This window comes from Lissotriton vulgaris, chromosome 11 (assembly GCF_964263255.1).
Source record: "Lissotriton vulgaris chromosome 11, aLisVul1.2, whole genome shotgun sequence".
In the NCBI taxonomy this organism is placed as follows: Eukaryota; Metazoa; Chordata; class Amphibia; order Caudata; family Salamandridae; genus Lissotriton; species Lissotriton vulgaris.
The window spans coordinates 751,210,531-751,235,953 of NC_141699.1; the positions used below are offsets into that span (position 1 = coordinate 751,210,531).

General features: G+C 43.4%; 1 protein-coding gene across 9 annotated transcripts in view; it reads left to right on the plus strand.

Annotated features, from left to right (window-relative positions):
- The window catches only part of LOC147683452 (uncharacterized), a 429,669-nt gene that overhangs the window by 65,864 nt on the left and 338,382 nt on the right, over positions 1-25,423 (plus strand). For 4 of the 9 annotated variants that reach the window (XR_015300943.1, XR_015300942.1, XR_015300945.1 and 1 more), the window contains one exon: positions 16,039-16,399. The exons of 4 other annotated variants lie outside the window; for them this stretch is intronic. Coding sequence is in view for 1 of the 5 variants with exons in the window: in XM_086943872.1 (XP_086799998.1) it covers positions 16,236-16,399 (164 nt within the window). In the remaining 4 variants the exon portion in view is untranslated. Of the gene's footprint in view, positions 1-10,106; positions 10,453-16,038; positions 16,400-25,423 lie in introns of those variants that run through there. One more of the 9 variants, XR_015300949.1, reaches the window with a different exon arrangement.

Genomic DNA, 25,423 nt, shown 5'->3' on the forward strand with positions numbered 1-25,423 from the left:
GGGAATGAGTAGGGGTGTGAACCTGAGAAACAAAATTAAGACTAAGAAGAAGCTGGGTAAAGTCTCTAGACATAGCGTCTTCCGCCGGGTCATTGGGACAAAAATTGAAGTCCCCTAGAACCAGAATAGATGCATTGTTGACTACCAATGTGGCAAGTAAGTCTTGAATGACCGGGATAAAACATGGGCTGGGTTGATGAGCTTGCCACGGACATTTCATACCTACTGCGTCTGATACTTTGGAGTGTTCCTGCTGCATCTAAATTCTACAAAATACTTGCCACTACTAAAACCTCACGCCACCCACCCTTAGCACAGAAATGGGCTCCCTACCTCTCTACTAGAGACTTTAATCTTCAAGTGAAGAAACTTGGATGAAAATTGGATCACACTTAATTCGACATTAAATTCATTCCCTCATTGGCCCAGACCAAATACCTCACTTCACACTTCAAGTATTGGACCCCGGCAAAAGTATTCCGTCTCAAGTTAAAAAAAAGTCAAACACATGCTAGGCATGTGACTCGTTACACAGTGATGAAGAACATATGTTTTTTTGTTGCCCCCATCTGCGCACCTATTGGCGAGATATTTTTCTCCACCTACAAAAAACATTCCAAATACCAATGTCACTATAGTTCCCGCTTATTCTACTAGGACCACGCCATCAAAGTTATATTGATCGATTGGAAATCTAGTAACAATGTACAATACCACACCTCGTGGGCCTGGGTCTTCTAACTACGAAGCACACAGATAACTCACTCTGGTCAACACAGGTTCCCAGTAGTCTTTCAACGTATTTGGGAGACACTAGAGCTCTTTAATCACAACTCTTCCCAATAATGGGGAATTTTTCAGTGTCATTTCCTCATGAACACAAACTTTTTTACCATCAACACTATGCATAATCTAACACCCTTCTCACCAAATCACATGACACTGATTCCCCTCCGTGCTCCTTCCCTTCCCCTTACCCTTCCACTTCCACATTCTTATTTCCAAAACTAGTCTACACCTAGAATGACAGTATGATACTCATATGTTATTGTCACACCCCCTGAAACTAACCATATCCTCCACCGCCTTTTGCTTCATATCTTTTCCTCACACCAATGCAGTAGCCTCAAACCGCTATCCCTGTCCCAATTTCTACCAAATAACAACAGGCAGCACTTGCTGATGCTAATCATAATTACTACAGTGACATACATGTCATGAAATTACAATCATTCTTGTTAAATAGTTATTTTCTCCCTCCTTGTTTTCTTTTCTGTATGGATTTGTTTTCCTAAAAATGGCAGACTTTGCCCACGTCTACTAATGTTTATTTGTTTAAAACATGATGCATGATTATACAATTATGCATAATACAATGATATATAAGATACCTTATCAAATCAATATAGAAGCCTCCAAAAGACTACAAGGAGTTTGTCAGCAACATTTCTGTCTCATGTAGAGTGTAGCAAACGCTGGTTCCAGTGGCAAAAACAGCAATAGTAGAGGAGCAGTGATAATGGTAAATGGTAAATAATTTTATTTGTACATGGTTCATTAAAACCTTTACAAAACAGTTAGAACATTACTAAAAAATTAACGTGAAATTAATTTTATGCAGCCTTCTAAAAAAATTGAAATTTGCCTAAATGTCAATTTTTGTCCGTCTTTAAAATTAAAGGTTCATGGCTCCACGGCACCGTATCAATGATTTTCAGACCCGCTTTATTTATTTATTTATTTATTATTAATCCGCCGTCAATGTGTACTTCTGTCTTTTCACTACTAGTTCCAAAAAAGTTTGTGACCCGACAAGTTAATTTTGTTTTGGTGGGATTAATGCACAATTTGACCGCCTGCCTACATGTTCGGACACTATGTAATTTAAATGATGGACGCAGTAAATTCAACCTCAGGTCCTTTGATTTAGGGCAGAGGCAGATTACATGGATAATGTCTTCCTTGCCAGCTTTGCACAAGCGACAGTGTTGCGAAAAGTTTTTTCTTTCCCTGGGCGGCAGATGGGGAGCAGCTGGGATTACACCTAGACGTAATTTTAAAAACTTTTCCTTTGTCTTTAAATTCATTCCAAAATTAAGATACTCTTGAGGTTTCAGTATTGCATAGTCGCTGAGTGTAATCCAGCCGTGCGCTTTTTTGGATAGTGTCTTCTCGTCCTCGATAGAAGAGATGATAGGTGCTGAATTTTTTGAGATTTTTTTAAAAGACAAAAGGTCAGTAGGGATGTCCCAGAGGTCTGACAGTCCCAAGATTTGGAGTGATTCAAATAAATAGTCTCTGGCAGAGGATTTTTGATGGCGAAGTAGCTCTTCCCATAGTCTTGAGTTTAGAGAGTCAGCCTCCGCACTCCGAATCTAATGCCAGGTCGTGGCATACACGCTCCGTCTTTCCAATGTTTGTTTTAGCAAACCAAATTCAAGCCGAATTTGTGATGCAGAAACATATCTTGGCAGATTGAAAATTGCCCTGTATGAGTTTGCTATCACTATATCCAGTGGCGCTGCATCCTTTCCTTGAAGGGGTTCACTCCCATATGTATGGGTCGGTTGTAGCTTTGCTTGGAGGACCTGGAGCAACAGATCAAGCGTTACGTCGGAGAGCTTGAGTTTTAAGATTTTATCACCAAACAGGTTTCGGTTCCCTTCCCTCGCAAGGATTCTAGTTGAGGCTTGAACGAGTTTGTGTAGTCCAAGATTACTTCCAGGCATTTGTAGGTGGTTACCGAATCCAGCCCTTGTCCGTTTAGGTGCCAATTGTTTTTCCTTTTTTTCCGATAATTCACTGCCATACCTTTAGTTTTAGCAAAATTTATTTGCAAGCGGTTCCTTTCCGAGAAGGTGTGAACTATGTTCAAAAGATATTGAAGGCCGATCGGCGTTCGGCTGATTTAAAACCATGTCATCCGCGTACAACAAATTGGACAGCAGAATTTTCCCTAGTTTTGGTGCATAACAGGGGCAGTTATCAAGTTCTCCTGACAGGTCTGCGAGAAAAAGGTTAAATAGAAATGGCGCCAGAACACAGCCCTGTTTTAACCCTTTTGTTGTTGGAATCTTTTTGGAGAGGTATGTTCCTGCTCCTAGTTTAACCCTGATCCAGGTGTTTGTGTGCAGTAGTATCAGTTGGTCAAAGAGTTGTTTCGGTATACCCAATTTTTCCAGTTTCTGACAGAGTTTATTTTGATCAACGTGATCAAAAGCGGCGGTAAAATCAATGAAACACAGGGAAAGGGGAGTTTTGGTCTCTTGTGCTGCATCAATCAGCAGGGTCAATGCCATGATGTTTGTAGTGGTCCCCTGTCCCTGGTGGAAAGCTGTTTGATTAATAGGGAGAATGGAATTTTTGGTCGCCCATGATGTTAACTCCTCCAGGATGGTTCCTGCAAAATACTTGGCCTCCACATCCATGAGGGCAAAAGCTGATAGTTATTTGGGAGTTTCCTGCTTCCCTGTTTGAAAATTGGGCTTAGTACTGATCCAAACCAGGACTTCGGTAATGTCAAGGTGTCCTTTATGTTTTTAAAAACCGGTGTTAGTGCTACACTCCAAAACTCAGCATCTGATTTATATAACATTGGTTATGCCGTTTGGGACAGGGGCACCTGTTGGTTAGAGGAGCAGTGGGACCCTCATACCAACGGGCCTGGTACCGCTACACCTGCTGCACCATTGATAGCCACATCCCTGGTTAGTTCACATAAGGGCTGTACATAAAAAGGACCTCATGAAATATTTACCAGATGAATAACCATCGCTGCCTATAGATTTTGACCATTTGACACTTAAGGACTGATCTAGAGTTTGGCAGATACAACAGAGTACACCAAGATGATGGAGGACATAACCTCTGTCACCCTGCCGGCTGTCAGCACAGCGAAGATCTGTGTACCTTAACAGAAACATTTAGTGTGGCATTTTCTGTCAAAGTACACATCGTTTAGTTGACGGACCCCAAACTTTACAAGTTTACGGCACTTGGGGCCTCATACTAGGCAGATTGGTCAGTAATGCTGCCATGGGGTCAGAGTAAATTACTCCTCCCACACAACGGAGGGACACCTGCTTAATTTATAAATGACATGGTCAAAAGACAATATGATGTGGAGGAGCAGATACTGATTGACAATGGAGTACACTCATTTACTCTATGCATTGGATCTTAATCCTATCAGATTCAACTGTATTTTTTAATAAATCACATTCATAATTCATTCCAGGTCAAAACCATATTTTATTTCTTATTTCATATCTGGTTAAGACTAATGGTCTTTTTGCTTTTTTTCTGCCAATATTAGACAAACATCAAACAAAAATATATACACCAAACATATACAACACATACAAAATTACACAAAAAAAGAAAAATCAAAAATAATAATAATTTCCTACTCCCCAAATGTATATACAATGAGTGTCCGTTCATAAAGGTATGTTGCCGTCCACTGTGAGGTAACCCTTATGCATAAATGGCGTATTTTCTCCACCTCAACGCAATCTTTTTTATGTGCAAGTCCACAAATATATATCACACTTTAATATTCGATGGATTCCTCCTTTTCCAGTTGTCTACGCGTTTCGACCCTTCTATTTGGGCCTCATCAGGATGGGGGTACGAGAAAAATTTCGTACAGATGCCGAAGCGTTGGAGGCAAAATCAGTTCCTGGCGTCAAAAAGCTTTGTCAAACTGGTTTCTAATCCAGTCTCAATTCTGTCACAATTCTAAATTAGGACAAATATCCGGGCTAAATGATAGCAAAGCAGAATGTCATTTATAAAAGCATTGTCAGGAACCACTGTCATGGCAGTTCCTGTAAATGCAATGAACTCTGTGATACGGGTCTTCATCAGCCTTGTAGCAAAGAGTATTCTTTTTATCCTTACAAAAAGAAAATTCTGAAGCGGGATTTTTTTTTTGTTGTAAAGGAAAATTATAATGCTCCCCTCTCCATGGGAGCCTTCTTCCATGGTGAGGTGAGCATTATAATGTTTTTATTGTTCCGGCAAGAAACAGTAAAAAATTACTACATGTACGCCCATCCTAATTTTACATTGTACTCTCTCGCATTTATGATAGAGTACCTTGTCCCCCACACTGTCGAGTTCTAGTTTGTCACAGGTTTAGTTCTGAAGTTGACCACATAAACTCTACATTCCTGCAGCTACTGCTGTGTCCTTTTTAGGTTGAGCCTGAGCCAGCATGCAAGCACTGTTCTGCGAAGATCTGTGGTAGTTCAGTATGGAGAGAAGCCCCGCCCACTCCCCCACCCACATTTTTGATTGGCTTGTGCTTTGTCCTTCGTAAATGTTGGCTTCTGATTGGTTAACAGGCTTGTTAGTCCCTTGTTAGTACCTTTGTGTCTTCATTTGTAACCTCCCATGGCTACTGGCCCCTTTACTTAGCTTGTTACACGGTACGTGTTATTTAGTTTGGAAGCACTATTTACATTAATGAGTTTCTCTCATGCAGGCCAGACATGCACTGCTTCAGCTGCTTTTATACATTTTCCCATCATAACATGGAGATGCGCCAGAACAACTCAAGAGACCCGCAAGCACACTATCAGAGCAGGATGTAATAACGATTGCCGTGGGAGAAATCTGGTAGTGACTCAGAAGTAACTTTATTGCGTGTACGCACTGACATCGCAAGTCTGTCACTAAAGCATGGCTACTTTACCTAGCTCTTACATGGAGCTGGGTTTTGCGGAGCCGGTAGTGGAAGTGTGGTGGCTTCTCAGCCCGCAGGTCCCAAGCAAGTTTGGCGGGAGACCCTCATGGCTGGGTGAGGTAGGGCTGCAGGGCCCGAGACGCTGGCTTGTGGAGCTTGTGGGAGTCCCTGTTTTTTCCTGCTGCAGTTGTTCGCGCCAAGCCAGGAACCGCACTGCTTCCACAACGGCCTTTTCATATTCGCTGCCGTGATCCAGCATGTCACCGCTCTTCCATGTTGAGGAGTTCAGGGGAAGGATTCACACACCTCAGAGACTGGGCATGATCGTTGTGCGTAAGGAAGCTGTTCAGGATCTGAGGTGGATTGCAGGCACTCACTCAGTGCCTGGCAATCTGCATAGCCATAGTAACAACACCCCACATTAGCTGGGAGCTGTGGCTGGATTTGGGGGGTGGGGGGGGCGTTTGTCTTGCGTTCCTCAATTCTCTGCAGCAGAAGGGTCCAAGCATTCGAAAACAATCTTTTCGTTAAATGTACGGATTTTCAGTGGCATTTGGGGCTCTTGTGATAATGGGAAAAAAATAATAGAATGCATTATTATAATCCTTTATTTGTCAAGCTGGTACAAATATTAGTACAAATAAATAAGACAGAGACCCTCCGAGGACCTGGTGTTGAACATAGCTCAGCCCTAGTCTTACTGCTTTGGGCACACAACACAGAATCTCAAGCACATCACATTCTATGACATCATGGGGGAACAAAGAAGGCAAGATAGTTCACCTGGGAAATATATAAGGAAAGATACCACATATCTCCCTTCTTCACAAAGCAACAAAACAAACAACTGATGGGCGACACACCCAAAGAAGATCTTTCATGGATGGATGCTGTCTGCTGACATCCAGATATAGGAATTGTGGGGCTTCTGCATTTGTTTTGTTTTTTTCCGTTCCTTTTGGTTCTCAGCACCTTTTCTGGACCAAGGACCCTCCCTAAGCCTTTCATGGATCTTAAAGGTGCAGCAGAGCAGCCCAGCAGAGCGTCCCTGTGCATAGAATTCAAACTGAGTCCGGTTAATATTCTATGAAGCTCACAGTGAAAGAAACCCAGCCGTTGTTTCACACACACGTTGCTATGTGTTTGCTGTGACCACGTGCTAGAAATGGAAATCCATCCACCACATACTCCTGGCATGACAATGCTTAAAAGACACACAGATGTATGATTGTCACCCTCCCCACCCCCATCACACAGGCACTGGTATCCTCAGCAAGCATTTAATTTCCCCCAGTCCTCTAATACGAATGATCTAATTGGGGTCCTTCAGATGCTATTTTAGAATCGCTGCCTGACTGGAGGAGGACAAGGCTGATGGACCATCTTGCAGACAGACCACAAAACTGATTTTCCTAAGCTCATGCAGGGCACTCTCCTTTTTTAGGTTGAGCCTAGCAGCAGTGCGTGTGCACTGCTTGCTCTGCGAGGCATGCTGAATTAGAGTAGGCACTGGAAGCCCCGCCCACTCTCCATCCATATTTGTCATTGGCTTGTGTCATTGTCATTCATAAATGTTGGCTTCTGATTTGTAAATAGGCTTGTTAGTCCCTACTTGGTACCGCCATGTCTTCATTTGTAACCTCCCATGAGGACTGGACCTTTTACTTCTGTTATTACATGCTCGGTGTTATTTACAGCCTGTGTGCACTATTTTCTTTAATGAGCTTCTCCTGCTCAGACACAAAATGCTTTCTACAACAGCGCCCGCTTTGCTTGCACCACTCGCGGGTCGCTGCTTTCACAATGTCCGTGACTTCTTGCTATCTCTGTCTTGTTTAATGCCAGCATCTAGCACGCTCTGCTGAATTCGGAAACACTGCTCTTAGTAGGCTAGAATTATTTTGTCAATGTGTGACGAAGGAGCTGCGTCTCTGACGGGAACAGTCTCTCCTGGCCCGTGCAGCTTTATATGTTTCCCAGCCTTTTGACTGTTTATCTGAGCAGCATGCGGGGAGCACCGTGCCATCTCACTACTCCCTTATCCCCGATGCACTGCTGCTCCAGCCATGAACGGTATGGAGAGAGAAACACAGGGAGGGGTGCGATGGCCTCCAGCCCCAGCACCAATTCAAGCTGCACGGAACCATCCTAGACCAGTGCTTAATTGGAGCCAGTGGTTTCCGGTGCTCAACACTGGCACTTAATTGGGTTCTGGTGCTCCGCACCAACACTTAAATGTGAACACAGCCCTTAGTACAGTCTGCCACATGGTGGCGCTGCTCATCGACTTTAGAGATGAGCCGAACAATGGTTGTTTATGAAGACAATATACATAAAAACTTACTAATACTTGCCTCCCCAGCCATTCCTTTAGTTTAGTGGACCTGGAATAATCTGAACTTTCGCACTTGCAGGCGAGAGAGATGGTTAGTAGTTGTTTTTGCAACGATAACAGGGGCGATGGGTGGTGCAAGCTACAATGGTCTCCTGGTCAGGGGCCTGGCACTTATTATTTTACAAATTAAGCACTGTCTAGACCCAAGCCTAGCCCATCTGGTTTCCTCTCTCCTGCTTCCTCCGTCCGCATGCCCAACTACTGTAATGTAATGTTTGTAATGTTTTTGTACTTGTATAGCGCACAGCTACCCGCAGTGGGTTTCCCGGCGCTTGTACGAATACCGCAAGGGAACCCTTCCTGGCTTTCCCTATGAAGTGTCCACTCCTGGGCACACCCATGGTGCAGACCCGGCATCCCTCGCGTTGTGGGGGCCGTTGTGGAGACTAAGCAAGCTATTGCCCAGAGTTGCAGCGTGGGACCCATGATCAGAATAGGCACTGAGGCGAGAATATCCGGTCAGGGGAATTAATGAGCCCGAGACCCGCCGGGGCAGGAATCGAACCCTGGTCCCTGGCCAGAGCTCTGCATCGAGGTCTGCCTGCTCTAACCATTGAGCCACACTTCTCCACTGGTAATCTCAGGCGAGGTGCAAACTTCTCACCACACTCACTGGTAGTCCGTTATACATGTCCCGCTGACTCCAGGTCCACTATCTTTTCATGGCTCGTCATGCCCTCCTCCTCTAGGAACCTAACCATTGAATCATCTAAGAGCCTTTTGAATTATTTCCCTGAGCAAGGCACAGTCAATAAGTCTCATGCCTGCAATAATAATAAGGAAGAATCCATGTAGTCCCTGTACTTGGAACTATTCCAGGCGGTGCTTAGTTCTTGTCAGATTAAATTATCCAAAGTGCGCAGTCACCCATTGTTAAAAGGATGTTATGCTTTGAGGTATGCTCTTTTTCTGGCCACACTCTACTTTTCAAAATTCCAAACTCATTTGAGCTTGGGAAGAAAAGGTTGGTAAACAAAGGCAGAGGCATACATTTTGGCTATTAATCATTCTAGGAGCTCCACGTCCCTCCCTCCCTCTCATTATTTCGCTACCATATCCTAATGTGGAAGTCAGTTTTGCACCAAGGATTTTAACCCCTTCCACGCGGGGCTAATTCACCCGCGGGGGGAGGGGCCACGCGTGGTGCCGCGGTGCTTGTGACAAGCCCAGCTCGTCATGCTGCACAGTAGAGCTGTGTTCATAACGAGCTGGACTCGTCACGACTCTGCCCACTCCAATAGAACGCCCGCACAGGCGGGGAATTAGCTGCGTGTGGGCCGGCCGCGGCAGTTAAGACGAGCTCAGCTCGTCTAGAGAACAGCTCCACTGTGCCTCATGACAAGCTGAGCTTGTCATAAGCATGGAAGGGGTTAAGTAAGGGGTTGAATGTTGGGCCCTTAATAATGTTGACAGATTTGCAAAGGCAAAATTAAGTGACCTGGCTTTTGCCTTAATCTTTAACTTCTGATGATAGAAAGAGCCCCTGTTATTGATGGAAACACTAATATATTTGTATGTTACTTCATTTGCAAGCAGCTTCCCATTTATGCTCCAAACACCGTTTTTTTAAATCCCTTTACCGATTTTCAGCTCTTTGGTTTTCATGGAGTTGATGTCCAGCCTGTTTGCAGAAGTAAAGCAAGCAGTTGGAATGCAATAGGTCTCGCATTTCCGAGAGTTTAAGCTATTAGCATTGTAAATGACAATGATTTCTATTTATGTTTTAAAAACCAAAACATAAGTTAAATTCGCACAAATGTGAGACCTATTGCATTGCAAATACATGTTAGAGTTTCTTAACTAAACACTTCCAAGCTGATTTGGAAGTCTGCAAGCTCCACATTGTTGTCATATATTATTCGCAAAGTGCTCGTACAAAACCATCTCATTAGCTTACTGTTATGACATGCACAAAGTACTGGGTTTAGGGAATACCATCATTTGAAACTATTAAGCACAGCAGGCCTTTGCTATTACTGTATCTAAACACTTTAATACTGCTTACTTTTTGTACATTTTCAGACTTCATCTGAGAGAACTGCTGCTCTAGAGACACGTCCAAGAATGTAAGGCAGGCTCCAAGAAAGAAGGACAGGCTCCAGTCTCCAGTCTCACCATGCCTGGTCATTGTATATGCATACCACTGTTTTCAGAGATTTTCGTTTAATTTGTTACATCCATCATACAGAAAAGCCACACCTTACTGCTGATGTTAGAACTTGCTAGCAATACATTTCCTCACACAATTTTCCACAGTAACAAAGCATGATATAGGCCAGCTAGAATTATAAAGGAATGTACCTCATTCCATGCATGTCACAGATTTTGTATGCACCTCATCATGCTCTATTATGTCCCAATTTCAACTTTCAATTCTCATAATGGGTAATAATACAGTAATGCAATATGTTTTCTCCTGTCCTGAGCTGCAAAAATCAAAATGTGTGATTCTTTCCCCATACAAATTGGCACGGGAGAAAATTACCACTTCAGTTGTAATCCAAATGTGGATGCCCACTACTGTTTCTGACCAAATCGAGATTTTCACAGGTGTCATAATGAGGCCCTTCATGATCCAAATTTTTTTACCATCCAAGTTCAGTTACTTGCAAACTGAAGTGAGACAAAGGATGTCTTATGCCCTGTGTTCATTCTCTTAGTTTGGTAGCTCAATGCTTTTAGCAAGTATATTGTTGGAGTGTATAGGTACTTTTTCCCACAATGCAAACAGTTAATAAAGTACTTATGGCCTGATTTTGGACTTTGGTTGATGTTTATTGGCCGACTAAAACCATCTCTTTATCAGTCCTCTGCCATGGTGGTCCATCCATCCCATTTAGATTAAGGTCAGTTGGTAGACAAATGTCAGTCATCTCCTCACTGACTCCACCGTATTTTTCTTCCTTTGCCGACAAAGATATACTCAAAACATGAGGACCAGAAGGACGAAAAGGCAATACTCAATCCGCTGCATTTAGGTTATACTTATCGTCAACAGAAAGCATAGTGGTTCATTCTCCACACCATCTCCACCTCATCAGTGATTACACTGACCATGTCTTGAGTGATGTAATTTGTGGGGACATAAGCAGTGCATTGTGGGCGCGCAAATTATAGTTAGCCCACTAACTATAACTGCTAAATTTCACTGGTTTTGTACAAGTGAAATCTAAACCTAACTATAACGTAACTGTAACCTTTTGTTTAGTCAGTGAATTTCTAAGCTGTTTTTTTTAACATGAAGTAAGATTCCCATCACAATGGACAGTGAGTGTGGGATTGAATGCAGGGCCTGGCCTGTCATTGTGTTGCCTCCACTCAAGCTTGCTGCTCCTGCCCCCTCCTCCTTGCCATCTACTGTCCATGTCCATGGCCCTGCTCCCTCATCATAGTCATGTGTGGCAGTTGTTCTTCCACTTCCCTTCCTGCCTGCCCTAAACAGTTAGCTTGCTTCCCAACCACCTCCTCCCTACCCTCTGTTGTACGAGTCCATGCAACAGCCCCAACCCCCCCCCTCCAGGCTGCATGCCCCGATGTTCGGCCACTGACTTTCATTTAGCTTGATGTCCCTGCACTCCTCCTGCCCTCTGACCCCTAATTCTATGCAGCATTATTGTCCTTCTGCTTAGTCTCTGTGCTTAGCTTGCTGTCCCTACTCTCTCTCCCCCTGCCCTCTGATGTCTGTGCGCATGCCCCTGCTCCCTCCTTTCTGCCCACCATAATACATGGACCTTCTACCCTTCTATCTACTGCAACTGCCCCTCTAACCTACCTAGCATGGTCAGATGGCTGCCATTTGTCCCTGCCACCTCGACCCTGCGTGTCCACGTTCCATGCTCCTAGCCTCTCCCACCTGCTCTCCATGGTCAGCTTGCAGCTCCTACCCTCCCCCTTTCCTTTCCCCTGCCCTCCGTTTTCCATGAGCAGACCCCTATCCCCTCCTGCATTCCTTGTTTGGTCCGTTGTCATTCCACTGCCCCCTCCATCCTGCCCTTCATGATCCATTATGCTGCAACTGTACCTCCTATCAGTCCGTTAGGGTCAGCTTGCTACCCTAGCCTCTTTCCCCTCTGCTCTCTGTTGTCTATGTGCATGGCCCTCTTCCCTTCCTATCACTTTCCATGGTCCATTTACTGAACTGCTGTCCCACTTGCCTGTGTGACGTATTTTACTGCTGAAACCCCTGACACCTGCCCTTTAAGGTCACATGCCAATCTTCTTCCTACCCTCTCTTATCTGAGTCCTTGTCCCTACCCCATTCTTTATGCCCTGCATAATCCAAGGTGACAAATTTGCCAACATTTTGAACATGGTAAGAGGGAGAGATTGAAAAAAAACTGGGAATTGATTTTGATTATTGACTTACATTGAAAAAGAGCAGATTTTAGTCAGGAGACAAATAAAATAAAGGCCTTTTGGGCTTGAAAACATCGAGAGTCTCCTGCCTGAAAATCGGGTCTGTTGACATGTATGGTTGTACTGCCACTGCCTCTTCCGTCTGTCTTCAATGGTCGTTTATTTTGCTGCAGCCGCTCTCACCTGTACTGCATGGTTGGTTTGTTGCCCCTGCCTCCCTTGCCCTGCCCTCCATGGTCCACTGTGCTGGCACTGCCCCTCCAGCCTGCACAGCGTGTACAAATTGTTGCCTCTGCACCCTCTTCCATGAGAGGGTCTTCCTCCCATAGAGATTATGTTTAATGCTCCAAACAACTAAAATGAGGACATATTTTCTCAACTAGCAACAAAGCACTTTTAAATAATTTGTTATCTTTAGTTGTTTTTTTTTATCCAGTTGATCACTTGATCATATGTTATACTTAAGGGAGAGGATGTGGCTTTACAGTCAGAGCTGCAGACTTTGAAACTGGGGTACCAGGTTCGAGTTTCAGCGTCAGCTCAACATCCTGTGATTCTGGGCAAATCACTAATTCTCCCCATGCCTAAAACCAAAATGAATGTGTCCTTGTGTAAAACGGCTGATGCTCATGTAAAGAACTCCTATACCTTTGGGTCACGCCTGCGCTATTTAAAACTGCAAAAAACAAAATAATTAAGTGTTTTGCACAATGCTGTCATTGGGCTACACTTGGGCTACATTTGAGTGATATTTGTTCTATATTTGGGCTCTTTTTTCTCCAGTGGCCATCTTGGGAGACTTACTTGTAATGAAGCTCTCTCATTTCATCATTTACTGCAGTATCCTCAGTAGAAAATGCTTTCAGTTTTCTACTTTGATTCCATCAAGATGGCAAATATATGTGCCACACCTTTGGAATACATTCAGAATGTTAGCACTCTGGTTGCTCATTAGAACACTGTAGTAAAATTGCTGACCACCGGAGAGTTTACTGGCAGTCTGCTGCTGGTGTTGAAAGTGCATGTTTCAGTCTACATATCAAAATGTTTTAATGAAATAGAAGAGTAAAATATTTGAGAACTTACTTAAAATGTTTCCTAATTTATCTCTCTACAGCACTAGCTTAAATTTCTATGGCAAACTGAACCCCCTCATTTTGTTCCTTTCTAAATTAAATGTTTAAGTTACACCAGTTTGATTAAAACAACATGGCTTCAGGTGTGCAATACTTTTGTCATAAGTAACACTGTTAGTGCTATAGTTGTTTGGTAGAACACTCTGGGAGGCTGCAGTAGAAGACAAGGGAATTAACTGTCAGACTTCCTTTCCATAGGGCTGAGAAAGATAGTGTGAATTTACAGAAAATATGCTCTCACTTTCTCTTCTGGAGCACCTTCCACTAAAATCTGTTATCACCCTTTATACGTTCTTCTTTCTGTGACCCTTAAAACCTGTCATTCACTACAATGCATTTCAATAGGGTGCTATGATGTATATTGGTCCCAAGATGGCTGCCAACACTTCCTGGTTGAAGTGTTGGCCTGCTTGACAAATCACCCAAAACTTTCAACACTGCAGCTTAACCAAAAATGGGATGTTTTGTACAGATTTTGTGAATATTTATCAAACTGCGCCAATGTTATTGGCAAAACAAAAAACGCTTTTCCTATGAAAACTTTGGTCCTACCTATAACTACCTACTGGCTATCGCTAGTAGGATATATATAGATATAGATATACTGAAAAAAACTAAAGATTACATAACTCGCATCCCCGCAATGCAGTACTTGTGGCCACACATATTACATCACTCATGACATGGTCAGTGGCATCACTCATGACATCACTCATGACATCAAAAATGACATCACTCATGACATCATCCACAGAATCCCTGTTGTACCCACTCACACCCACACATAACCTTTTCAGACACCCACTCCAACTTACACATTACCTTTCTCAAACTCATTCACACAACCATGCCAGTATTCACACACCCACTAACTGATTGACAAACAAATCCACTCACTCACCCATACAGCCACTCATATACCCATTCGCTCACACACACAGCCACTGACGTATCCGCTCATAGACCCATACAGCCACTCGCACACTGTTAGACACCCATAGAGCTACTCACACACCTGCTCTCTCACTCACCCATAGAGTCAGTCACACATCCACTTACTAATCCATACAGTTATGCACACACCCGCTCATTTATACAGATACTAACATGTACTCAGTCACCTATAGTCACTGACACAAGCACACACCTACCCATACAGTTACTCTCACAATCACTCACCCACCCAAACAGTCACTCTTACACTCCAACACTAACCCTTACTGCCTTTCACATATGCAGTTACTCGCCCATATAGCACTGACACGCCCACTCACTCAATGACACAGCCGTAGACACACTCCATCACCCATACAGCCCATCACACATACACTCACTAACACATACAGCCATTGACTCACCCACTCACTCATCCATAAAGGCAGTCACACATAGAGCATACATAGCTATATTAGTATTCATGTCTGGAAACAATTCATAACAAAATTAAATAATTACAATATATTTTAAACTAGAACATTTTTCAAATAAACGTAGGTATGTTTCAAGAGCAGAGGGAATATTACTTTTGAAAAATAATGTATTTATTTAACAAAAATACTAATTTAATATGAAAAACAAATTATAAAAATATTTTACATTATTAAATACATTTATGTTTAAATAGGATAAATTCTGAGTAATGTTTAAATATGTTCAACACCTTTCTGTTAACATACACTATTGACACATTGCACTCATATGTTGCAAATATGTCCATCCACCAGCACTGGGAAGAAGATGATGTTACTTTCAATGTAGTAAGAAAGTCTACAAACCAGGTCTGATCTGGAAGCCTAACAGGAAAGACTCGTCATTAATTCGTACTGTCTGCACTGCAACACCATTCAAGCCTCGGTAATTCAATTTCAATACAAAATGGTGCAGGACATAAACATTGAGGCTGCCATCCCACCTATTTTGAAGATAATGTCAGTTTTATATTTCTGTGGTACTGACTTCTACCAGTATACAGTTAGCGGCCAAGTTTTTCTGCTGTCGTCAGCCAAGTCCTGGTTATTATGCTCAGATGTATAAATGACCACATCCATATTTCAACAGATAATGCTACACTGAGCAATATCAAGGGTGGGTTCTGTGGATTATAAGGAATCCCACTTGTTATTGGTGCCATAGATGTAACTCATGTTGAATTGGTGCCCCTTCATGACCAGGAGCAAGTGTATCACAATAGGAAGCATTTCTACTCAATTAATGTTAATGTATTTTGCATATTAGACCTCTACCACGCTGATGTGTACACAAGATTTCCAGGCTGAATCCATTACTTGCTTGTGCTACGCAACCACAGCATATCACAGCAGATGGCAGATCTTGCACCAAGGGGTACCTGGCTTATTGGTAGTTGGTAGTTGTTAACATTGTGCCCTACTGATATTTGAAAGGAAAGTTTAGGCCTTCCAGACATAATCAAACTTCTTTGCTTTTTTGATTCTATTTTTCAGGGGACTCAACTTATCCTAGCCACACATGCCAAGTAACACCAATAAGAAAACCAACAATACTGTGAAAAGCCCACTTCAGTAATGTCAATGTGTGAGCAAGGGTGACTGTGGAGCTGGCTTTTGGGCTCTTGGAGAAGTCTCAAGGCGCTGTACGCTACTCTTCCCCAAAGGCCTGTAAGATAGTTGTGTTATGGTGTATGGTGTACAACATCACCCTGTGGAGGAACTTTCCTTTAATCCCTAATGGCTACCATTGGGAAGCCCAGGGTGATTGTGGTGAGGTGCATCAGCAAGATTACAGTGATGGGAATGAAGGTAGTAACCTGAGGCGTGAACTTATTGAAAACGTCTTTGCCTTATGGTAAGTGAATTCAAGTGCAAAGTTAATGTAACCAAAACATGAATATATCCTCTTTTATGATGTATGCTACACATGCAATTATTATTCAGGGATATACCAGGAAAAATGTAAATTTGTAGGTGAATTTTATTGAAAGTACATTAGTATATATTTTGAAATGTGACATATAAAGATGGGCATGCTATGTGAGATTTTATCTCTTACGGGCCTTGATGCTTATTCTACTAAACATACTAATTGGATTTTAAAATGAAAGCATTTCTATCAAATATATTAGTATATCTGAATAATCCTTACTAGGTTATGTCATCCTGTGATTTGATAGAGCACTTGCAAGTCATAGGTGAGTATATTGTAGACTTACATAGAAACAAATGATTGAGAGAGCCGCAGTGCAAGTTGCTGAACATTAGTTTGATGATATTTGCAAATATATATATTTTTTGCAGATTAATTAAAATCATTGCAATTTTCTGTAGCTTATCTGTAGAATTTGGCAGTATTTCTGGTTACATCAGCGCATAACATCTGTGTAAAACATGTAACACTAAGGGGCTGATTCCGATCTCACTCGGAATGGCACCAAACACGATCCGGCTGGGAAAAGTACGAACCGGATGTGTGTTTTCCGACCGACTCGTACAAATGTAAGAGCGAGCAAGTACGATGCGGGGAACGTGAAATTGCCAACCGAGACGTTTCCGGGTACAGATCACTCCGTACGGGTCGGCAGGAAGCGAACCGGGCCATGCAATAGAGGCGATTTCCGACCGAGCCACTACAATGCACGATTCAGACAGAAGGATCGAGACAGAGTTTCCGACTCGTAAAAGCTCCTGGAAACGGACTTCGGGGGTCCGCGCCGGACCCCCCTTCACCTGTAGCCTTATGAGTTGGTCACAGGGGGGAACCCAAGGGTCCCCCAGCATGTGCATGTACGGTGAGGATGGCACAGATGCGTCCCCACTATAGGGGGCACCCTTTTGCACAACATACCTTTTTCCTCAATGGGAGCCTATGTACGTGTCGTACAACAGGCTTCCATTGACTTCAATGGGGCTCCGATTGACCCGGTCCGTAATCAAGTGTTCTCATCGTACTCGGGCGTTTGGAGGCCCGGAGTGCGAGTCTGTCGAAAATCACTCCAGATCCGACTCGGACGGAGGTCTTTCCCAATGGGTTAGGAATCGGCCCCTAAGTGCGGCTGAAGACTGTTGTTTGTGTTGCTGATGTATTAGGAGGAACAGTTGCTAAAAACATGTAAAACTGACATTGTCATATCATATCAAATAAGCTTTATTCGATTTATCAGAAAATCATAAAAGCGTACAAGTACAGTTTATACAATGGATCTAAAAACAATTTACACATAAGCAAAGTTTACAAAAAGTAGATAAAACATTTTTCGAAAGATTAAAAGTCTGCAGTAGACATTTAGACGAAAGGCCTCGTATTGCAGTATTTAGTTAATTTGAGCGTGAGATACTTAAGTCATTGAGTTTCTGTATTTCATCACTGTCATTAAAAAGCGAGAAACAATAAAAGACAACATACTCCTCGTCTAGCAACAGTAATTTCAAATATGCAGTTTTACATGTTCTTATCCCCCAGCGTTTAAGTAGTGGTAAAAGGAACAATTTCCTCGGGTTGGTGTACAATTTGCAAAAGAACATGATATGGATGTTACTTTGTGTTGAATGATCATCGCATGGGCAAATTAGGTTCGAAGAGGCCCAATCGTTCCGTTTTGGCAAAGTGGCCATGCGAAAGAAGATCCCGAAGCGCAGCCTAGTAAGGAGCATGCGAGGGTAGGGTGCAGTTTCAATCCTGAGATAAAGTTGTAGACCTTCGGTGAGGGTAATTTGCTGATAGCTCAGGGTAGTGCCTTTAAGTTTCTCAATGTTCCATCTGGCACTTTCTAGGTGTGTAATTAAAAGTTTTTTGAGGGCCGGCCTAGACAAGGTTTCTAGAGTCTCTGGATCATCATAAAATTCGGGGTGTCCAATGTTAGAGAACATCGTCTGAACGTGTCGTAGCCATTTGACTTTTGATGCGCCATCCAAAGTCAAGCAGTCTTTGATGAGGTCTCTGTTCAATTGGCATTCCACTGTAGTCCAAATTTTATGCCAAAGCAGACAAGGTGATAACTTTATAATGTCACTAAGGTATTTGAGGCCGCTCTCGATGTGGATCATAAAAGTCGAAGTGGTTTTGTGCACACCTAGTAAGTAGCAAATAAAAATGTTCTCGCAGGTTTGTAGTGAAGACACATTCTCGAAGCCCCATAGACCTGCTCCATAGGTGGCCGTCGCTATACACTTTGCCCGGTAGATCTGTAACATCTCAGTGATAGGTTTACCTCCGATTTTGGCTGCGAAGGTTCGTAGGGCCCCTATGGCACGGCTGAAGGCGAGTTTCCTGGCTGATACTGCATGTTTCCACCTTCCTCTCCTATCAAAAACAACGCCCAGGTAGCAAAAGGTGTCCGTAATCGCAATTTTTTCCCGCTCCAGATATATTGAGCATTGTGGTCTCTTATTTTTTTGGGAGCAGGACATGGAGAAGGTTTTAGAGATATTCACCTTCAGGTTTCTTTTACCCATGTAGGATGAGAATTCAGTTACAGCTCTCTGCAAGCCTACCTTTGTCCTTGACATAATTGCCGCGTCATCGGCATATAAAAGAATGGGTATGGGCCTACCATTGACAGCTGGGTAATCGCTTGGCAAGTTTATTAGGTTCTCTGCGATAGAGTTTATGTAAAAACTAAACAGCAGGGGCGCAAGTATGCAGCCTTGCCTAACCCCTCTATTTATGGCAAATTTTTGAGTACATTGACCCTGGGTCCCGAACCTCACTCTGGCCCCAGCATCTCTGTATAATTCTTTTATGAATGTGATAATGGTTGGATCCACCCCTATGTGTTCCAATGTTGACCAAAGCTGCGCGTGGTCCACACAATCAAATGCGGAGCTAAGGTCAACAAAGGTTACGAACAGGTCCCCTTTTTTGGCCTCAGTGTATTTAGAGACCAATAGAGACAGGTTTAAGCATTGTTCCTGTGTCCCCAATCCCTTTCGGAACCCATATTGAAGCTCCGAGATGACCTTTTTCTCTGCTTCCCAGTACTGGATCCTCTTAAGAACGATCCTTCCTGCGATTTTCATGAGTCCGTCCAATAGCGATATTGGACGGTAGCAAGCAGGATCGTCCCTGTTCCCCTTTTTAAAAATGGGCACTACAATTGCATCTGACCAGGTGTTAATAAAGCCACATTTGTTTCCCATATTTAATACGTTGGTTAACAGGGGAACCCAGAAGTCCAGATTTGATTTGTAGACGTCCACTGGGGTGTGATCAGGGCCGGGGGCTTTCCCTGACGGGCTTTCCCTAAGGGCATCTTCCACTTCTAGAGTGGTAAAAACCAGTTCAATTGGATAGGGGGATGCTGGGGGGTGCTTAACGGGTAATCCTCAGTTGTTTTATCCAAGGATGAAGTCGCCTTATGTTGGTTCAGGGCGTCACCCTGGCTGTTGGTATAGAGGTTGCCATAATGTTCTACCCAGAGGTCTGCCGTTATTGCTACGTCTATGGAATTGTCACTATCTTTTGAGTTATATACAGATCTTATGACTTTCCAAAAGAGATTAGTGTCCTTATTCCTAGCGGCTTCCCCCAAGGCTTCCCAGGCCTCCTTCTTCATTGTTGCCCTCCGCTGGTTAATTGCCTGCTTATACTCTCGTCTCGCCTGGCAGATTTGAGCCCTGTCTTTTGGGATAGCAGATAAAGCTTTCTTTAGGTTTTTCAAAGCAGATGTACACCTGGAGTCAAACCACCCACGTGTGTGCTTCCCATTCTCTTTATAACTCCTAGTTAGAGCATCTTTTATGTGCCTCTGGATGTTAGAGAAGGCAGCCATGATGGCCTTTGGGTCAGTGTCTTCTTCTAAGCAGACAAATATGTCTGTAGAGCAGGATGATATGAAATTATGGAAGAAAGTTGTAGGGGTCATTTTCTCCCATTTTATTACATACCCATTGGTCTTAGTTAGGGTGACCGCAAGTGGATAAAGAACCCCGCTAGATTCCTTTACTTTCCCCTCTGTCAACTTTACCCCAAAGGTGATAGGATAATGATCGCTCATTGGGTCATCCCCAATTTCCCAGTAAGTTATAAAATTGGGGTTAGTAGGTGATATCAGTGCAAAATCAATTGTGGTTTGATAGCCTCTTCCATTATATGTTGGGGCAAAGGGAACCGGGGGGGAGCATGCCTGGTTGATAAATGTGAGGTCAAAAGTGAATATGATGTTGTTGAGAAGAGACCCCAGATTGGTGTGTGAGAAGTGCTGAGGTTCCGTGACGGTTCCGTGACGACTTGAACCCGTGTTTTCAAGTTTGTCGGAAATACATAAAATTAGTATCAGCGAACCGCAAATGATCCATTTAGTATATCCTAGTGTTTTCGCTACGCTACGAGCAAGAGCACTCCTTCCACTGACACATTTCTGATATACACACGGCATCCATCTTAGATCGTGGCCGCCATTTTGTGGTTCCTTGCCCTCACATATGCAATAGCCTCTGATCATTTCATTCACTTCACTTTGATTAAGGACACGTAGCCTTAGCCGGAGATTCACCTCTTACATGACACGTGCACCTTAAACCAGATCACGCTGAAGCTGCATGACTCGACAAAGGCTGCCTCCTCTGCCCGAGGCCAGCCCACCTGAACTGGTTTTCCTGTCCATTGTACCTGATCATGATTAGGCGGCCGAAGCCGGTAGCCTTGCCCATTTACAACCCACAAACATCTCTTATCCCGCTTTTCTATCTTCTGCACCTGGCTCTGCTCCTTTCCTTCTGGGCCTTTATTAGGGGGAGGTAACGAACTTTACGATGAGGCGGTCCGGGTCTTGAATGCAATATTGACAAGGGATTGTGATGGACTGGTGGGAACCCCTCTTCGTGATGTTTGGTATCAGATATTATCGACAGTTCCTGTGTAACGCCAAATATTTATTGTTTAGAGACACAAAGGTTTGGGAATGTACCGACATGTGAAATATTTGCCTAGAGCACAATTTTTAGTATATAAGGAGCAACCCACTTTGTACAAATCGAACAGTCTCCTAGATTCTGCCCGTGTGTAGATTCTGTGACTTCTGTGTCCCTGCAGTAATAAACCTTTGGTCTTTGACGCCACCATCGAGAAGCCCGTGTTTTCTGTTCATTTGTGCACCAAGGCAGGTGGGACTCCGGGGTCTTTGGGTGTTGTACCCTGACACCTCTGGACGGAACCAAAAAGTCCAGAACTCCAATTGGTGCCCAACGTGGGGCGACGTCATTCGGTACCGGTCCAAAAGCCTGAAGAGTTCGAGAAGCTTCGTGTGAAGATTCCTGAGGGAGGCGCCCCACTTCATCGATCCCGGCATATCGCAAAAGTGGCCCTGAAGTTCTCTTCCACGAGGGTTCCCGTTCAGGACGGCTGCAGTGGGCCGTTGCCTTGACCGTCGCCCTGTCTTGGACCCGAAGTGGTGCAGTCCTTAGTACGGCGGAACGTGACGGGTTTCTCCTTGGTGACGTCTTCAGTGCCTCAGTTAAGTATTTAGTGATAGCTAGCTGGTTACTTTTGTGAGGATTGTTAAAAATCCTTGATCGGTTCTTGGTTTGGTTTGGTTTTGTAAGATTATCACTAGTTGTTCTGGTTACGATAATCTATTTGGTTCAGTTTTAGGTATCGATACATTAGTTTGGTTTTGGTAGGCCTAAGTTCTTGGTTCAAGTGCACAATTTGTTTCGTGTTTTGTTTGTTTTGTGTTCCGGACTGAGAATGGTAAGTCGGAAAATGTTGTCTTGTTTTAGTTGCAACAGTGACTCACAATTAGAGGATTCCTGTCTGGTTCCTCCGATTGGGACTCCCCTATATGACCTATATTGTAAGTATGGTGTGGGTCCTATAACTTATAATGAGATATGGGTCCGTTATTGTAAGAAGGATGGTATCCTTAGTTGGCCACTGCATGGTAGTTTTGAACAAGAGATTCTCGACAATTTAGAAGCGAAATTGTTTAGGAAGAAAGCCCGGCCGGCAATGTTTGACTCTTTTCGTTATTGGCGGAAAGAATCCAAACAGAGAGAAATGAAAAGGTTGAAAAAAGAGCAAAAAGAACTAGAAGAGTTAACTCTAGAGCAAGCGACTAAGCAGTTGCAGGCTAACGAGTGTGAGAAAGCCATAGATGTAGCCATTAGAGAGCGTAACTTAGCGATTGACAAGTGCTATCCTGCCTTGCCATCGAAAATGGCTAAGATACTGGAGGATTCCGAAAACGATCCTCTGCTATCTTATCTGTTACGGTCGCCTCCACCGTATGCACAAGGTGCTACGGCTCCACTTATACCGAATGTTCAATTGCCGGTTGCTGGACAACCTGGTGTTCTTGTTCCTCAGAATCAAGTTCCTATACCTCCTGTGGTGAATGTAAATGTTCCTACAGCTCCTCCTCTTCCTGCACTGCCCGCTCCTATAACTACCACTGTACCTATTGGTCCTCAAACTATTTTCCTCGATACTCCTACTGTTTCGTCATCTATTCCTACCTCTACTGCGTTCTCTATGTCTGCGAGTGTACTAACTCCACTTTCTGTTCGTCGAAGAATTACTGATTCTGTTACTAATATGCTGTCTCCTATATATAAAACCTTGATTAAGACTCCTACTCCTGACTCTGTTCAGAGACGGAGTCAGCTTCCAAGTACTGAGGAACGGGGAGTTTTAGACTCCACGGCTCTCAGATGGATTACAAAAGTTAGAAGATATAGTACGAAAGATGTGTTAGAGACATTTATGCAATGGGGAGAGCCAACGCAGCGATACGTCTTCGACGAGATGTGCTCGTTGTTGCGTGGGGAAATAGAAGAAGACGATGTCGAATCAGATTTGGAAGATTTAATTAAGATTCAAAAAGAGTTTGCTGCTGGAATGATAGTGGGCGATAATATAAAGGAAGCGATGGAACTCATTTTGAGTTTTAGGATTGATCCATCTCTTCGCTCGCCGAGAGATTTAGAGAAAGGTAGAATGAAGTTAAGTCGCCAATATCCTATGAGGGAAGTTCCTCCAATTTGGCGCGAAGCAGTACAACGTGATGATAATGCGGGTATTGCAGCTGCTCCAGCACAGTTCCAAAGAGTATGGATACATATTCCGTGGAAGCGAGCAGAAGTGTTAGCAGTGAAACAGGCCTTGCCAGATCCACGTAAGAATCCAGCCGGATATTACAAGGAATTGACACAGACAGTTGAGGCTTGTATAATGAACTTAGCCGACATTGATATGTTGTTTGGTAATGTAGTTCCACAACCAGTGTGGGCTAAAATTCGTAGAGAGGATCATCAGGCTGCTTTAGGTGGTGATTGGGCAGCTATCACTGCAGCAGATAATCAACAAATAGGTGGTGCGAAACCCGAACCTTTGATTGCTAATCTTCCAGGCAGAATAATAGATTTAATGAAGACTCTGATGCCAGCATTGCGTGTTAATTGGGATAAATTATCCGCATGCAAGCAGAAGAAAGACGAAAGTGTCTCCGACTTCTTCACGAGGTTCGAAGAGACTTTTGTAGACCATAGTGGTCAGGACATGAGCACTGAAGGAGGACAGAGATTGTTTGTCGATAAATTTGTGCATAATTTGTTACCCGAATTATGCAATAAATTGAAAGACTCAGAAAGTGCGTGGGCTGTATCTACGACAGCGCAAATACTTGCGACTGCACAGTACTATGAAAATAGGGATAAAGAGGAAAAGGAGAAATCAGAGAAGAAAACGAAAGATTTAAAGACTAAAGTTCTTTTACAGCAGGCGTATCCGCCTCGCACGAATCAGACTAATATGCAACAGAATTCGTATCAAAAGACAGATTATAATTCGACCAGGCCTCAATACCAGTGGAATCAGTGTGCGTACTGTAAGAAAGAGGGTCACTATAAAAATGATTGTCAGATTTTAGCGCAAAATAATGCGGCAGCAGCTCAGAGAGGTCGTGGTGGTTTTGCACAGAATTCTAGAGGTCGGGGACGAGGTGCTATGCCTCCACAAACTAATGATCGTCCTTCTAATCACTTTGATCAGCGAAATGTACAGTCAGCTCAACAGAATAGATCTCAGCAATATCTTGTTGAGGATTATTGTGAAGTTGAAGAGGGATTTCAACAAAATGGGTACTAGGACAGCCATGGACAGAGAGAGGGAGTAGTATCAGTTCCAGTGGATCAGAGTGGGCCTTATGTCGCAGTAGCAACATCAGGTGTAGTCGAACCGTTTCTGTTGGATACTGGTGCCGCAAAAAGTTCTATCATGCATGCGAAACTCCCTGGCGCACCTTTGTCTGGCTCAACAAATGTTTCCGTAGGTTTTTCAGGCGCCCCTGTGTACAACCCGATATCTGGTCCTTTGTCTATTTCTGTTGGACCGTGTCAATTGAAAGCACCCTTAATTTTGACGACAGGTTGTAATGAAAATCTGCTTGGTTTAGATTTGTTAAAACGACTATATGCGACATTGTACTGTTCTCCGGAAGGAGTACAGCTTACTTTGGGTAAAAGACTCACCTCTCCGATGTACTTGTCTATGGACGCACTCCCGCCGGAGCTACGTTCACTCCCTGATTCTCTTTGGGCGACTGGTCCCAATGATGTAGGTCTACTAGAGATTCCACCGTATGTAGTAACTTTGAAAGCGAATGTGAAATTTCCAAGAATTCCTCAATATAAAATATCGAATGAAGGTGAGCGTGCACTCTTATTGATTGTGCAAGATTTGATTAAAAAAGGTGTGGTTGAAGAAACGCGAGGAAATGTTTGTAATAGTCCTGTATTGCCGATTTTGAAACGAACAGATCCTACAAAGCCTCCAGTTTATAGGTTTGTCATAGACCTTAGAGAAGTTAATAAGATTGTAATTCCGCAGTTTCCTGTAGTGCCAGACATTACTGCTTTGTTAACATTGATTCCTGCTACA